Raw genomic sequence first — 15,753 nt, 5'->3', positions numbered from 1 at the left:
GACTTCCAGACCAGCAGGTTTAGATCACACACACACACATACAAAGGCAAGGTACTCTTTGTGTGTATGTACACGCTCTTATTTTAAATTCAATTCAGTATATTTCAGTTATATTTAAATAGCAGCAACAACAACTGCCTCAAGTTGCTTAATATCGTAAATTAAAGACCATACAATATTAGAGAGAAAACCCCAACAATCAGGTGAGCCCCTGTGAGCAATTACTTCATAACTTTTAACAGGAAGAAACTACCAGCAGAAACCGTGTCAAGGAGAGGTAGCCATCTGCATCAGCATCACTCTGAGACAGAACGTTTCTAATTTCAGAGATGCTGTGTCTTGTTATCATTTACCTTCTGGCCTCTGTTTGTTTTATGCTTGATTTAATTGTACAGCATGTTGATGAGTCCTGTTTATGTTTTTTAAAAGTGGTATTGTGAATGAATTTGTGTGGCAGCTTGTGGAATTTAATAAAGGGCCCAACACTGCTGTGAAGTGAGTGAGCTTTATTGTTGGGGTGACAAATGGTGACAAACAAACAAAAGGCGGTGATGGCATGAACAGAACTAAGCAAACCTAAACTGGGAAAAACTATGAGCCAACCTACAAACCTGAAACATGAGGGAACGGAGAGCTGAGGTAACATGACAAGCTGGGAGAACTGTATGGAGAAAACACAGATGGACCAGTAACGCACACAAGAGAACACACACTATAAATACACACAGGAGGGAAACGAGGAAAACTACACACAGGAGGGAGACACGGCTGAACCTAATTTACATGACAAAAATGAACACACTGACATCAGACAGGGACCTTCAAAGTAAAAGAGGAAATACACAGACTGGACTCAGAGACACAGTACAGATGGAGAACAGAGGGAACACACTGCCCGTGTGCTTCCTCTGTTCTCGTCTAAGCAGAGGGAGCACAGAACCAAAACCCTAATAAGTCTAAACCCAAATACATAAACAAAATAAACTAGAACACAAGATCATCATAATAAACACAAAACACTGGGTCAAATGACCCAGGGCCATAACAGAATTATTTATTCCATGTATCTTAATCTTTGCAAAACATATAAAGAAAAAGAGTAAAGAGAATTTTATTGGTGTAAAATCACAGAAATTATTTATTGACTAGCAGACTATCAGTAAAATGTAATCACAACGCAAAACATATGGCAGCACATAAACTTATACTTAGTCCCTAAGGACCCCAAAGCGCTTTACACTACATTCAGTCATCCACCCATTCACACACTGGTGGTGGCAAGCTGCAAATGTAGCCACAGCTGCCCTGGGGCGCACTGACAGAGGCGAGGCTGCCGGACACTGGCGCCACATAGGAAATATATTTCTTATGTTTTTCTTTTTTTTCTCATTTTGGTTGTTTTAAATTTCCATGTACTGTAGATTTGTATATTCTTAATCAACTTTAACTCGTTAATTTCCACAGCTCTGTATATCATCCTTGTACTTGAAATTGCGTACCAGTACACTTCTCCACTCCTAAGACAGTTTGTTAAATGCTCTGAATGAATTAGGCAACTCTGCTTTTCAATTACATATTGGTTGTTTGGGTTAAAATCTGCTATCGTGGTGTACAGCAAAACTTAAAAAGACAAAAATTCTCTATAAAAGAAAATTCTCTATCCTAATTATGCACCTAATTTTAGTTGCAAGGAACAATTAATAAACTGTGAAGTACCAGTAGGTTATTCTCACTTGAAAGTCAATCACCTTTATGATTTTTTTCTTCCTTTCTGTCATCATCTTGATTATTTCCTCTGTTTGTTGCAGCTGTTTCTCCATGTTCAGCTTTAGATTCTCCAGTTCTTCCTTTCTCTCTCTCCAGTTTACACTGAGCACTTGATAGACTTTGTTTTTTTTAAAGTATATTTTTGTTTTGTCTCTTTTTCTTTCTCACTCTTTGCTATTTCCAGTTCGTTAACCAGATTAAGTTTCTCCGTTTTCTACCAGCTCTTTATTTATCTCCTCTAACAGTTTGAATTCTTCCTTTTGCTGGTGAAGTCCTCTCTTCAGTTCCAACATTAGAGTGATAAGCTCTGACAATGCAGTCAGCTCTTCTTGAGTTCTCTCTGCTTGTTTCTGCAACTGGGTCTTCTTTTCTTTTACCAAGCCATAGACAACAGGCCATTGTAGAAAGAAATATTTTACAATTAATTAACGCAAAATAGATTACTTAAATTACTCATTGCAATACAACAACCCACTTCACCTTGCCTTTTTTTTTGGCCTGTTTGTGTTGCATGTCATATTTGCAAGCATTGGAGGGGTGGAGTGGCTCAGTCACAATTAGAGCATTGATGTTGTGTAAAGATCAGTCAATCCCATTAGAGTAGTAGTGCTGGAAACATAAAGGCGACTTAAAAGTGACTATAAGGAAATAAAAATAATAAACAAGCTAAAATATCAGCTGATGACACCAATGAAAAGTGAAGACAACAGCACAAACCATCTTGTTACAATGCAATATCCCATTTGTCATCCTGTGATATGTACTTTGACTGATAGAATGCTCCAGACTAAGCAGGAAAAAAAATCTATCAGATACAAATAAAGTGTTAATAAATCACTCATTATTTTAAAGGTCATTTGCTATGTTACCGCCTGCAGATGTTTAAATAAGAAGAGGTGCATACCATTTCCTTCTCCTAGTGACTTTGCACTGCCATTCAACATCGTACAATGCAAGACTTTCACTGTAGAATGACGTGTGCACTTTAATGCAATCTCTTTTTCTTTGGTGCAAGCTTTTAAGTTGGACTAAAATAATCACACAGCATGCACTGTAAACACTGCTGTGAAATGCACTTCACACACGTACACACACGCACAGTTGTTTGTCGCCAGAACCCACATTTATTTATAGTTCTCATTTGTTATGACCAGTGTTGGGACTAATGCGTTATTAAGTAACGCATTACAGTAACTACATTATTATTGTGGTAACGAGCACAGTAACTAGTTATTATGCCAAAATCAGGAACGCGTTAGTCGTTACTGGGATTTAGATAGGGTCGTTACTCGTTACTTCGTGTGGTGGCTATCGCGGAGCTTCCACAGATTCAGTAACATTAGCAAGTGGTGGAGGCCAGCAGGTGGATGAAGGAAAAGGGACGCAGAAGGAAAAGAGACCCGAGGCGGCCGCCGGTCCAAGTGTGAACTGAACTTCAGGTAAGAAGTTATGACCTGCAGTCTCTCTGGGTCAGATATGAACCAAGTTTAGGTGGAGTTTATTTTCGTTATTCTGACTTTTTCCGTACTGCGTGCTAGCTAGCATGACAGAGTTTCTATACAGCTGGGTGGGTGCTACGAAGTTAATGATGTTGAACTTTATTTTGTTCATAAGTTATTAGAGTTGCCAACCGTCCCGTCTGGTATTCAGAGAAAATATTACGCGTTTCTTATTGAGGTGAAAAGGAACAGTTTGTCCCGTAATTCAGCTACAATGAAAAAGGCACAAAGCTGGAGTTATTCTGTGTCTTTGCTGCACAGCTGCCTCTTCTTCTTTCATTCTCCCCCTCCCTCTCCCGTTTCTACTTCAATCATGAAAACTGATCAATGATCAGCTGATCGGCTTTTCTCTCTTGTTTGTTTATCGCTCACTTTGCGCCGAAAGAGGAAACCAGCGGATGTCGCGCTAAACAACAGCAGCACGTTTAAGCTTGATCAACTGTTGTTAGAATTTATTTAATATTAATTTCTAGTATCAGCTGATGTTTGCTGGAGCCACAGCTGCAAAAAAGCTGCTGGTCATGATATGGTTTGGTTATCTGGTGAGAGGGAAACATGAAGATGAAACCAGGAGATGTCCTTACTGAATCATCAGAGCTAAACAGGTGATGGAGAAACAGGTTTACCTTTTAGGGGAAGTTGAAGGGAAGTTATGAACTGTTTCTGAGAGACAAATAACCCCAGGATCCTTTTTTAGGTAGCTGACAGCTGGTAACTGTGCAGGTACGGATCTAGCAAAGTGTTGCCAGGGGGGCAGGTAGGGCATTATTAACAGGGAAAGGGGGGCACAAAGAAATACTTTTCTTTCTTATTCTCATTTAAAATGTCTAGCTTTTAAAAAATAATTATCTGAATCTTTCAACAAACGATTGATAGATGGTGGCACAGTGCACTTGTGGCAAGTAAGCAAGCTAGAAGACTGGCAAAGTAATGGAAGCAACACATTAACAAGAGAATTCTGAGTAAAACCAAAGTTACTTTCCCTAGTAACTAGTTACTTTGAAAGTAACAAGTAACTTGAAGTAACTGAGTTACTTTTGAGAGAAGTAACTAGTAATGTAACTAAGTTACTATTTTAAAGTAACTTACCGAACACTGGTTATGACCGACCACCGTCTGACAGCTCCGGTCTCAGCTGATTTCCAGCCTCCCCTCCGCTCCTCTCCCGTCTCACTATAAAAGGGAAGGAAACCATCATCAGTCTAAACGCCATCAGCTGTTCTCACCTGCGTCTTCAGCACCGCCCCGTTGAGCTCACTGCACCATTCCTCCCCTGCAGCCGCTCCCAGGACCACACCTCCGCCACAACTGCTATAGAGGATCTGCAAGTATTTATAATGATCATAAAATCACAGACTTACTAGACTTACTAGAATAGAATAGAGTATAATAGAACAGAATAGATCTTTTGTGTCATATATATATCTAACCAGTGGTGCACATAAGTGGTCCGCAGGTGCGCATTCACTGTCAAAATAATGAGGATTTTCTATGAGTCTGTTGTGGCCAGTGCGATCCTCTATGCTGTTGCATGCTGGGGGAGCAGGCTGAGGGTCGCAGATGCCAACAGACTTAATAAACTAATCCGTAAGGCCAGTAATGTTGTGGGGATGGAGCTGGACTCCCTCAAGGTGGTGTCGGAGAGGCGGATGCTGTCCAAGATAAAGACAATGTTGGACAACACCTCCCACCCACTCCATGACATGCTGGTCAGTCACAGGAGCACGTTCAGTGAGAGACTGAGATTACCGAAAAGCACCACTGAACGACACAGGAAATCTTTCCTGCCTGTGGCCATCTCCCTGTACAACGCATCCACTTAACACACTGTTTGCTGCTACAGCTACACATGTTTCTTTTCCAACTATTTATTTATAAGTGACTTATGTATGTATGTATATATATATATATATATATATATATATATATATATATATATATATATATATATATATATATATATATATATGTGTATATATTATACTATTCTTAGTTAGTGTATTGTCTGTCTTGTCTTAATGTTGGTTTAAAATGGAGCACTGTAACAAAAAATAATTTCCCCCAGGGATCAATAAAGTATTCTGATTCTGATTCTGAAATATAAGATGCTCACCAGATAAGAAGTTGCAATGCGCGTTTGCATACATATAACAGGCACTGTTTTGGCCAATTCATAGGCTGCATTTGAAGGCTGATTACATCACAGCCAGGCGACGAAGGCTGTCCCAGTTCGAAGGCTGCTCTAAATGCAGCCGACAAATGCATCCCTTATTTCCCCATATTTGAAGGATGGGTTGGGTGTATCCTTCGTGGCCCAACCTATCTCAGAATTCATAACGCAGCCCAGCCAATTCCAGTTTTCAACAATGGTGACAGCTACTTAGTTTTAATATTACTCTTTCTGGGTCACAAAATAAACCTTTAAGATATTTTAAGGCGAGACTGTAGCTGTGTAAACTTATAATATCTGCTCAATTTATCAAAACATCACATATTTGCAAAACTGCTCTAATGTTTTCAGAGACATTTGTTACCCACCATCTTGATAGCTGACCTGGAGGTCGAGGCTCACTAGAGCCAGTGAAAACCTCGGACTCCCGGCATATCGTTTTGAGACCCCAGCGATCTTTCACTGCTCAAGTTAAACATGATATATAAGTCACAGGGTGCGAATGGTCCTTGATGATGACACTGGCTTTCCGCTGAGGTCGGAACAGTATAAATGTCTTGTCCTTTACAGTACAGCAGTTAAACCAGGGTTCAACCAGAGTTTAATGTTTAACTGTCATATATAACTAAATAAATGGTCACTGATTAAAGAAGGAATACTGCTGTACACTGACTCTGAATAAAACAGATAATGGAAAATCTGATGACATGTCAGACTTTCTGCTGATGTTGCTCCTATTGGGAGGACATTACTGGTAATCACACAATTTCAAAGTAAATAAGAATGACATTTATTCTTCACATATTCATCCAAGTCTATTTATTCAGTTTCTCTTAAACTCTATAATAACACACAGATAAAGAATTAAGAACAGATTTTTCATTTTAAAAAATCTATTTTTTTCAATGACTAACAGACTATCCTTAAAAGGTAATCAAAACACAAAATGTATAATAATTCATTGAATTACCAAATCTCCCTTTTACTTATAGCAGCAAAATTATCAAAATTATCCTACAAACAATCTCATGAAAAATTCCTCTAATAAATGTTTATGTTGTTGAATTTCAGTTGTATTAACCTTGTTGGTTTTCTTTTGTATACCACATATAAATTATCTAGGTGAGCGTGATGTTGAACATGTATTGTTACTCTCAGTGGCATATTTCAACTTAAACCACTTTTTTGGTGCCTAAATCTACCCATGTTTATTTTTCTGTTTTTTTTTTTAATGAATGAATTTTTTTTACAAAAGCATAGTCATCCATCCAACCATTCAGATAAGTGTTTCATTGTTAAAATCGAAATACAGGAGGTTTACAACAAGGTATAAGCCACTAGTTACAGTCAAGAAGACGAAGACCCAACAATTTCTCAAGTCAAAAAAGTAGGTCATTACAGTCACCTGATTTAAAAACAAATAGAAGGTGACTTTTCAGTTAATGAAGAGGAGAACTGAAGGCAGAGAGACACACCGACAAGCAGCAACTGAAAGCAGCTGCAACAAAGGCCCTGCAAAACTTCTCAAAGGAGAAAAACACAGCTTGCTGATGTCCATGGTTTCTAGATTTCAAACAGCCATTAACAACAGAAAGTTTTCCAGCTGTTAGAAGCAATCCTTATGTTTAAAGCTGTGTTACTTTGTCCAGTGACTTTTGAGCCCCTGAAAATGGGACACTGTGTAAGCAGTATACTGTATATAACCACTGAATATAAGTTAATGTTAATACAAAATTCTTTGTTAAATGATTTGAATTAATGATGCAAACTCTGCTTTTCAATTACATATTGGTTACTTGGGTAAAATCTGCTATCGTGGTGTAAACAGTTTAAAAGAAAAGAAATTGTATTCTATAAAACAAAATTTTCTATCCAAATTATGAACCTAAGTTTAGTTTCAAGGGACAATTAATAAACAGTGAAGTAGCAGTAGGTTATTGTCACTACTGTGTGTGAAGATGAGCCGTATCACTTTGACTTTCTACCTCCTCCAGCTGCGAGTTAATCACCTCTAAAGTGCGTTCTACTTTTGTCTTCCTTTCTGTCATCATGCTCATTATATCCTCTGTTTGTTGCAGCTGTTTCTCCATGTTCAGTTGTAGATTCTCCAGGTCTTCCTTTCTCTTCTCCAGTTTACGCTGAACACTTAATAGACTTTGTTTTTCCTCCAAGTATCTTTCTGTTTTGTCTGTCTCTTTTTCTTTCTCACTCTTTTCTATTTCATTTTCTACCAGACAAAGTTTCTCCTTGTTTTCTGCCAGCTCTTTATTTGTCTCCTCTAACTGTTTGAATTCTTCCTTTTGCTGGCGATATCCCCTCTTCAGTTCCTTCATTAGAGTGTTCAGTGCTGATAATACGTCCAGTTCTTCATGTGTCTTCTCAGCTTGTCTCTGCAGCAGGGCCGTCTTTAGTTGACCATCATTCTTTTTTGCTGAGAAAATGCATTGCACTACAGAGGGCACAAAGGAAAGGGATTAATAGAACAAATATTAAATTAAAAATGAAAGAAAAAGTATTTGAATTATGATGTATTTGATGTCAATCTGCCAGTAATCCTGAACATCCAAGTCTTTTAATGGTAGTCTGTAAATGGCAGCAGAAAACTGGACATTATATTTCATACTTACTAATTGTTGATTTCTTGCATTTCCAGAAGATAAAAGCACCTCCAACAAGCACAAAGCCAAAAGCTAAGCCACCAGCTGTGCCAATAATGATACAATAAACGCAAGAACATGGGGAACAGGCCAAAGCTGAAATGATCAAACAAATAATTATATATATTATTTTGCAATTAATTTAGCGTATACAAGATAGCACTAAAAGACTACACAGATCAAGACTACAATACTAATATATATATATATATATATATATATATATATATACATATATCTTTATGCTAAGTCCAGGACAAAGCAGAATATGTACCATTCTCTGTGTGCTTGCTGCTTGTATCAGTTTGATCCTCTGTGTCACTTTTGGAAGTCACGGTCCTAATCAATGACCCTGGGGGAAATATCACATTATGCAGCAAGGTTTTTTAAAACAAGATTTCAGTGACCGCGCAAATAATTTGAAATATGGTCATAAAACTTTACATAGTTTACTTTTAGGACATGTTCATATCTTACCTTTTTTATTAGTAGTGAGTGGAGATGGCATGATAATATAAACCCAACAGATTTAAAACATTACCATGTGAGTTCTTTTTAACCATTACTTTTAGAAATAATGCACATACTAGAGGATGTCCTGAAATAGACACAATTTGCAGAGCTGAGGCCAATCCCATAATCTCGAGTAGAAATGTTAGCATATTTTTATACAGCATATATATTATACAGCATTGTCATCAAAGAAATCACGTTAGCAAGTGCTTACGATTTTTGTAGGGCTTAGCATATGATAAACTACCAATGCTGTAGTACTAGTAATGTCCTTAGCCCTTGATGAAAATGTTTACAAGTTTATTTGTTAAATATACATTACCTGAATATAACAGGATGCAAAGAAAAATCCAGCAAAAGATATAGGTCCTCATCCTTGGCTTATGTAAAAACTAAAAGAAAAATGTAATTGATGTAAGTTAACATAGATCAGCAAACTCTTCTTACATAAGAATAATAAAGACACAGCGATAAGTTCAGCAGATAAGCTTTTCTTTTTTGTAAAGGAATATTTAACATAAATTTATTTGAGAATTCAGGAAATGTGTAAGAACAAACCATGTGTGCAGCCATGAGAAAGTAATACAAATATTTAAACAAATAAATAAATAAATTGTAAATTTAAGTGTTAAGTGATTGTGAATTTGTGAATTTTATCAAATGGTACGTACATACCTTGGAGTGTGGCAGCATGTCAGCTCATCTCAGAAAGATAGGAAGTAAGTTGCCTGGTCAAAGTCCATTTATAAAATCTTGCTATCTCTCTTAATTGCTATTACCCTAGAGTAATGACTTTATACAGATATATACTTAACCCATGAATTTTACCTCAAGGTCAAATTGAAGAACTGCTGTCAGCTAATTACAACACACACAACAAACACAAAAAAGACACAAATAACTGAGAGTCTAAAAAATGTAGGAGCTTCGAATGATGTCTGTTGTTCAGTCCCATCAAAATGCTGATAGTATTTGCTACGATAATAATTAATCGCAGACTGCTATAAACCAGCTATGTTGCAGCAACAACAAACTGGCTCCTTTCATTTTAACTGTGTGTTTACCAGGATTGACCTTTAGACATAATAACAGCAGGTAAATGAATAAACCAGAGATAACTTCTTCTAAGAAAACTTTAGATATGTTCTTTGATAGCTTATCATGAGAATAATAAAAATAAAATGTCCATAAAATGAACAGATGGCAGTACAGAAGGAAAAGTAAATACGAAAGAAAAAAGGAAAAGAAAACTGCTGTGAAGGCTTTTTGGGGGATCACATATTTTTTCACAAGATTTTTTCTGAATAATTTCTGTTAATTTTTTTTCTGTTAATTTTGTATTTACCAACCACATTGCAGCAGCAGCACAGCGCAGCAGCTTCAGCAATGAAGGTGCTGAACATTGTCCAAACTCAATGTCCCCAGTCTCTTTCATAATGCGGTCAAAGCTCTTCAGGAGGTGGGAGTTAAAGATCTCGTGGACTGAGGCCTCTGCCGGGTGTTCCCTCACTGTACATGTAGGTGCACCAGGTTTGTCCACCATCCTCCATGACCACCTGATCCAACTCAACACCAGGTGGTGAATAGTTGACAGCTCAGCACCTCTCTTCACTTGAGTGTCCAGAACATACAGCTGCAGATCTGATGATACGATTACAAAATCCTGGTGCCATGCACTTATGGACAACGTTAGGTTCAAAAATAATTTTGTTATGGCCAAACTGTGGTTTGCACAAAAGTCCAGTAACAGAATACCACTCAGGTTCAGATCTGGGACACTGTGGGACGTTAGAATCCCCAAGTGGAGCACCTTCAAGCACCATGCCCAGTGAATCCAATAAGGCCGGGTACTCTGAACCCTTGTTTTGCACATAAGCAGTCAACACCTGTTCCCCAACCCGAAGGAACAGGGAACAAACCCTTTCCCATGGCCAATTTCCCATGGGAGACCCTACCAGGAGACAAAAACCCCTCAACAAACCCTCCACGAAGATAAAGTGGTGATTCACATAGGGGATTCTGGAGGTGAAAGTTCAGCTTTTTTTGTACACAATTTTTTTTCTGTTTTTACATTCTATAATATATCCCGAATTCACTTTTTCTTTCCATTCTTTCTGTTGCTTTAGTAAGTGAATTTTCCCAATGTGAGGTTAACTAAAGTCAATGTTTATGTCTGATTAATGACGCAATACATAAAATGAAAACAGCAGAAATGGTAATATTCATAAGTAAATGGGTTTTAATTAAAATCTTTTACATACTGCTCTAGGTGGTCTGAAACTACATGGATTATGTGTCATGGTCCTGGGTCATTTGACCCAGCGTTTTATGTTTATTATTATGATCTTGTGTTCTAGTGTATTCTGTCTAAGTATTTGATTTTAGACTTTTTAGTTCTAGGGTTTTGATTCCCTGCTTCCTCTGTTTTGTGTCTGCCCATGTGTTCCCTCCCTGTTGCTATGTCTGATGTCTTGTCTTAAGCTTGTTTCTGTTTTACTTTGATAGTCCCTGTCTTGTGTGTAGTGTGTCTGGTTTTGCTTCCCAAAGTCTTGTCGGCTCTGATTTCTCATAGCTTGTTTCCTTTCTGTCTCCCATTCAGTCGTGCGTTTTCTTCTGCCTTTTCCTGGTACATCTGTTTTGCCTCCCTGTGTTTCCTCTGCGGTTCTTCCTGTGTTCATCTTTGAGTCGTCCAGTGTTTTTCCCTGCATGTCATCCTTTGAGCTTAGGTTTCAGTTTCATTCATTCGATTTTCCCAGTTTAGGTTATTGCTTAGTTCCTCTCCTCACCACCTCCATGTCAGTCTGTTATTTCACATCGTTTCAATAAAAGCTCACTCATCGCATCAAAGCCAGTTCCTGCATTTTGGGTTCTCTATCATAACCCCAAACATCTGCCACCGCAGCTGTAACATTATGCTGTTCAGTGATGATTAAGCTAAGTCATGATCTATCACTTTTTTTGTTTTTCTCTTCCTTATCTGTACTTTCTAATGTAAACAAAACAGAACTTCCCCATAAAAGTAAACTATGTGGAGGAAAAAAAGTCACTGTTGCTTCTACACTGAACAGGAAAAAGGAAGTACTACACCTTCACATCTATCATATTGTGCTTTTACTCAGTGATATGTGAGACATGTGAGGGGTAACATGGAGGTCACAGGGCTCGGTATGAGACTGAGTGAGTACTGATTCTTCTTTCCATCTCTATTCAACTTCAAAATCAAATCTTCAAAATAAGATGTTTGTCTATTAGACAGTATTAAAACTTTACTACCTAAATACTTTTGTTAGAGTCAGATTTTCTTTAACCAGTCAGTTAGTATTGGTGATAGAAACTCCTTTAACTTTTATTGACTTGCATTTAAAGGAGTTTATTTCAGTCAATAAGGACATTGGTGTGTATGATTACAGTTATCAAAACATGAATCCTACTTTTAGTCAGTGTTTACAATATGTATTTATTCAAAAAGGGGGAAAACGATTGAAATATGCCACTAAAAGCTAAATTTAATAATTTGAGTGGCGGTGTAATGAAGGTTTTCTTTTTGTGTCTGCAGTGGTGATGGCACTGTTTCTGCTCATGGCTGAAAATCAGAAATGTTGCCATGCTCAGAAATGTAAGACATTTTTGATATATAAACTGTAAAAAAAATAAGGATGTAGTTATTGTATGTATTTTCTATGCTGAGTCTCACAATTTCAACAGTGGTGGTCTCAATGTAACACAGAGTATTAGTTCTGCACTAAAATTAAACTGGTTAATCAATGTGAGTTTTCACTTTGCTCTTTTTGAACAGTGGATATAAACTCACTTTCTTTTCTTTTCTTTTCCCGCTTATCTGTGCAGCAGAAGGAGCTTATCTTCATGTTCATCCAAACAGACTTCAGTTCTTTGAATATGATTCCATCTCATTAAACTGCTCGGGGTTTCATGGCCCAGCAGAATGGATAGTGATCAAAAAGCTTGGCTTAAATTCTACTCAGTGGGAAACATCAACAAGAACTTTGTACATTAAACCTGCCTTTAAGTCACACAGTGGAGAATACTGGTGCGAAAAAGAAGACGGAGAGAAAAGCAGCACTGTCAACATCACCATCACTAGTATGTTTAGTAACCCACAATTAACATTTTTTTAAAAAGTTCAATATGCTGCCATGGCTCCAGAAAAAGTTAAAATAGGCTTTATTCAAAATATATTTGCAGCTATCTTCACTTTAGTTAGATTTGCACAATGACTTTGTATCATTGTATTCATCATTATAATTATTATTATTATTTTTTTTTTTTTTGAGGAGATGTGATCCTGGAGATTCCCGCTTTTCCTGTTATGGAGGGAGAAAATGTCACTTTGGGTTGTAGAAAAAAAGGAATGCCTTCCAATCTTCCAGCTGATTTTTATAAAGATGGCCACAATTTGGAAACTGGATATGGAGGAAAGATAACCATTCCCAATGTTTCCAAGTCTAATGAAGGACTGTACAAGTGCATCTTTTCTGAATCTCAAGGGAAATCACCAGAGAGTTGGCTGACTGTTAGGGGTGAGAAATGACTACATACCTGACATATAATTGTGTATAAAAGAAACAGCACACACACAGTATTTCACATTTTCTGTTTTTTTTGGTTTTTTTTTTTAGCTTTATACATTAAATAGGCTAAAAATACGATGCTAGAACAAAATCGCAATGTACAATTCAAACCAAGGCTCATCCAGGATTCGAGCTCTAGTGACTATGATGTGAAAAAAATAAATTACAATCTGCACAACTAAAGACCTAAATTGAGTCAAAACAAAAAGTAAAAATGTTATGATTAGATCTTTTGGACAAACTGATATTAATTATCAAATGTCAGAGTTTCATAGAATAAATACTAAGAGGTTTTGATGAGTTTTTTTTTTCTTTGACCAGTAATTTCCATGCAAATTAAACTTGAATATTGCCATACCAATTTTTTTATTTTGTTAACAGTGGACATTGTTACCACACCTCAAGAAACAATACCTCGTGAATATGAAAGGAGTCCAGAAGAGACACCCAACTCCACTGAGCCCTCCATCTTGTTGTCAGCTGTCTTCACGACTTTGGGTGTAGCTGTGCTGGTCGTTATTGGAGTACTTTACCATCAGAAACACAGAGGTATAGACAATATTTCATTCAGCTGCAAATTAGAAATAATAAAATTATTTACTGTCTTCCATAGAATGCTTCCCTATAAAAGGGATCCTTCTAAAACCCCACACATTTTGTGGCCACAGGATGTTAAGTATAATAGTATAATTAAAAGTGGGCATGTATGAGCTCCACTACTACTGTCTGAAAACTGTACTCAAGCCTTTGACATTACTTCATGACTGCCTAATTCACTTTTGCCATATAGCCAATATAGGGAAAACTGAGAGATGCACTCAAAATAAAGCAAATAAAAGTGTAGTGTGTGCAATGGGTAGCAGAGCTTAGGGTAAGCATTTGTACGGTAGATTAAAGAAGGTTTATTTAAGTAAGTAATACAAAAATGATGGTTGAGCTAGCAGTTTCATGTTGGTTCTCACATTTGATCTCTCTGTTTATTTTATTTATATTTTTTAATCTAATAGCATGTGCTTCCTCTGGGACATCAGCACCAGGTAAGAATTACATGGTAAATTAACAGAAACCACACTGCATAATAATACAATTATATAAAATGATTATTTATAATACTGTGCATTCAGTATTTTTTTCTAGTAATTACTCCTCTTGAAGCATAGCAATAATTTCAAAAAACGGTGTCTCTAACTTGACTGTAAAGACTGTAAGGATTACTATTTTAAAAGTATATGTATGCTGTCTACTTTTCTACTACTATGTATGTATACATGTGTATACACGTATGTCTTATGTTTATTTGTTCCAATGTATGAAGATGTCAGGGTACCTGATGTAATCATGGATAAATGTGACAATGGCAGAAAAAACAACAAGAGAAAAGGTACTTATTACATAATATCATTTTTATACCCTGAGGTACCCCTGAGCAAGGTACTGTCTACACACTCCTCCATGGGCCCACTGCTTCACTGAGTGAATGGGTTAAGTGCAGAGAGTAATTTCCCTACAGGGATCAGCTGTAATGTATCACAACTTTGGAAAACTCAGTTCAATTTCTCTAGCCACACCCAGGCCTGATCACTGCCACACCTGTTATAAATAAAAGAATCACTTAAATATGCCTGACAAAGTGGAGTAAACCAAAAGATCCTCAAAAGCCAGACATCATGCTGGGATCCAAGGAAATTCAGAAAGAAATAAGAAACAAAGTAATTGAGATCTTTCAGTCTGGAAAAGTTTGAGCCATTTCTAAAGCTGTGGGTCTCCAGTGAACCACAGTGAGGGCAATTATCCACAAATGGCAAAAACATGGAACAGTGGTGAACCTTACTAGGAGTGGCCGGCAACAAAAATTACCCCGAGAGCACAGCGATGACTCATCCAAGAGGTCACAAAAGACCCTAGAACAAAAACAGCAGGACTCACTTGTGTCAGTTAAGGTTAGTATTCATGAAAGAGCCTGGAGGAAAATGGCCTGCATAACAGAGTTACAACATGAAAACTAGTGGTGAGCAAAAGAAACATAAAGGCTAGTGTCAGTTTTGCCAAAAACAAGACTTTCAGGAAAACACTGTGGACTGACGACACAAAAGCTGAACTTTTTTGAAGGTGTGTGTACCATTAAATCTGCCGTAAAAGCAACACAGCATTTCAGAAAAGGCACATCATACCAGCAGTAAAATATTGTGGGGGTAGTGTGATTGTCTGGGGCTGTTTTGCTGCCTTGGGAACTGGAAAACTTGCTGTGGTAAATGAAACCATGAATGCTGCTGTCTACCAAAATATCCTGAAAGAGAATGTCGGGCCATCTGTTCGTGAACTCAAGCGTGCTTGGGTTCTGCAGCAGGGCAATTATCCAAAACACACCAGCAAGTTCAAGCGTGAATGGCCTAAGAAAACTATAAGACTTTTGAGTGGCCTAGACAAAGTCCTGACCTGAATCTGACTGAAATACTTTGGCATGATCATCAAATTTGTTTGATGATCTGAAACATTTAAGTGTGACAAACATACAAAAAGATAAAGGAAAATACTGTATGAATATGTTTTTAAAGCTT

The 15,753-nt window shown here is 37.3% G+C and overlaps 1 protein-coding gene across 1 annotated transcript; it reads left to right on the top strand.

Moving 5' to 3' along the window:
• Positions 1–11,752: 11,752 nt before the first annotated feature.
• On the top strand, positions 11,753–14,668 carry LOC146579100 (low affinity immunoglobulin gamma Fc region receptor III-like). Its single transcript, XM_085267914.1, has 6 exons — positions 11,753–11,771; positions 12,163–12,222; positions 12,453–12,709; positions 12,898–13,144; positions 13,577–13,738; positions 14,460–14,668. Exons 1-6 carry the CDS (start codon positions 11,753–11,755, stop codon positions 14,666–14,668), a joined length of 954 nt encoding a protein of 317 aa, XP_085124040.1.
• The last annotated feature ends 1,085 nt before the right edge of the window (positions 14,669–15,753 follow it).

Source organism: Mchenga conophoros, linkage group LG3, assembly GCF_057382185.1.
Source record: "Mchenga conophoros isolate Kocher_MC1m ecotype Shallow Benthic linkage group LG3, M_conophoros_male_GT1.1, whole genome shotgun sequence".
Taxonomy (NCBI): domain Eukaryota; kingdom Metazoa; phylum Chordata; class Actinopteri; order Cichliformes; family Cichlidae; genus Mchenga; species Mchenga conophoros.
This window is presented reverse-complemented; position numbering and strand designations above follow the sequence as displayed.

Coding starts and splice junctions, on each gene's coding strand:
- LOC146579100 (XM_085267914.1), top strand. Junction 12,710..12,897: donor TCAACATCACCATCACTAGT/ATGTTTAGTAAC, acceptor TTTTTTTTTTGA/GGAGATGTGATCCTGGAGAT. Junction 13,145..13,576: donor GAGTTGGCTGACTGTTAGGG/GTGAGAAATGAC, acceptor TTTTGTTAACAG/TGGACATTGTTACCACACCT.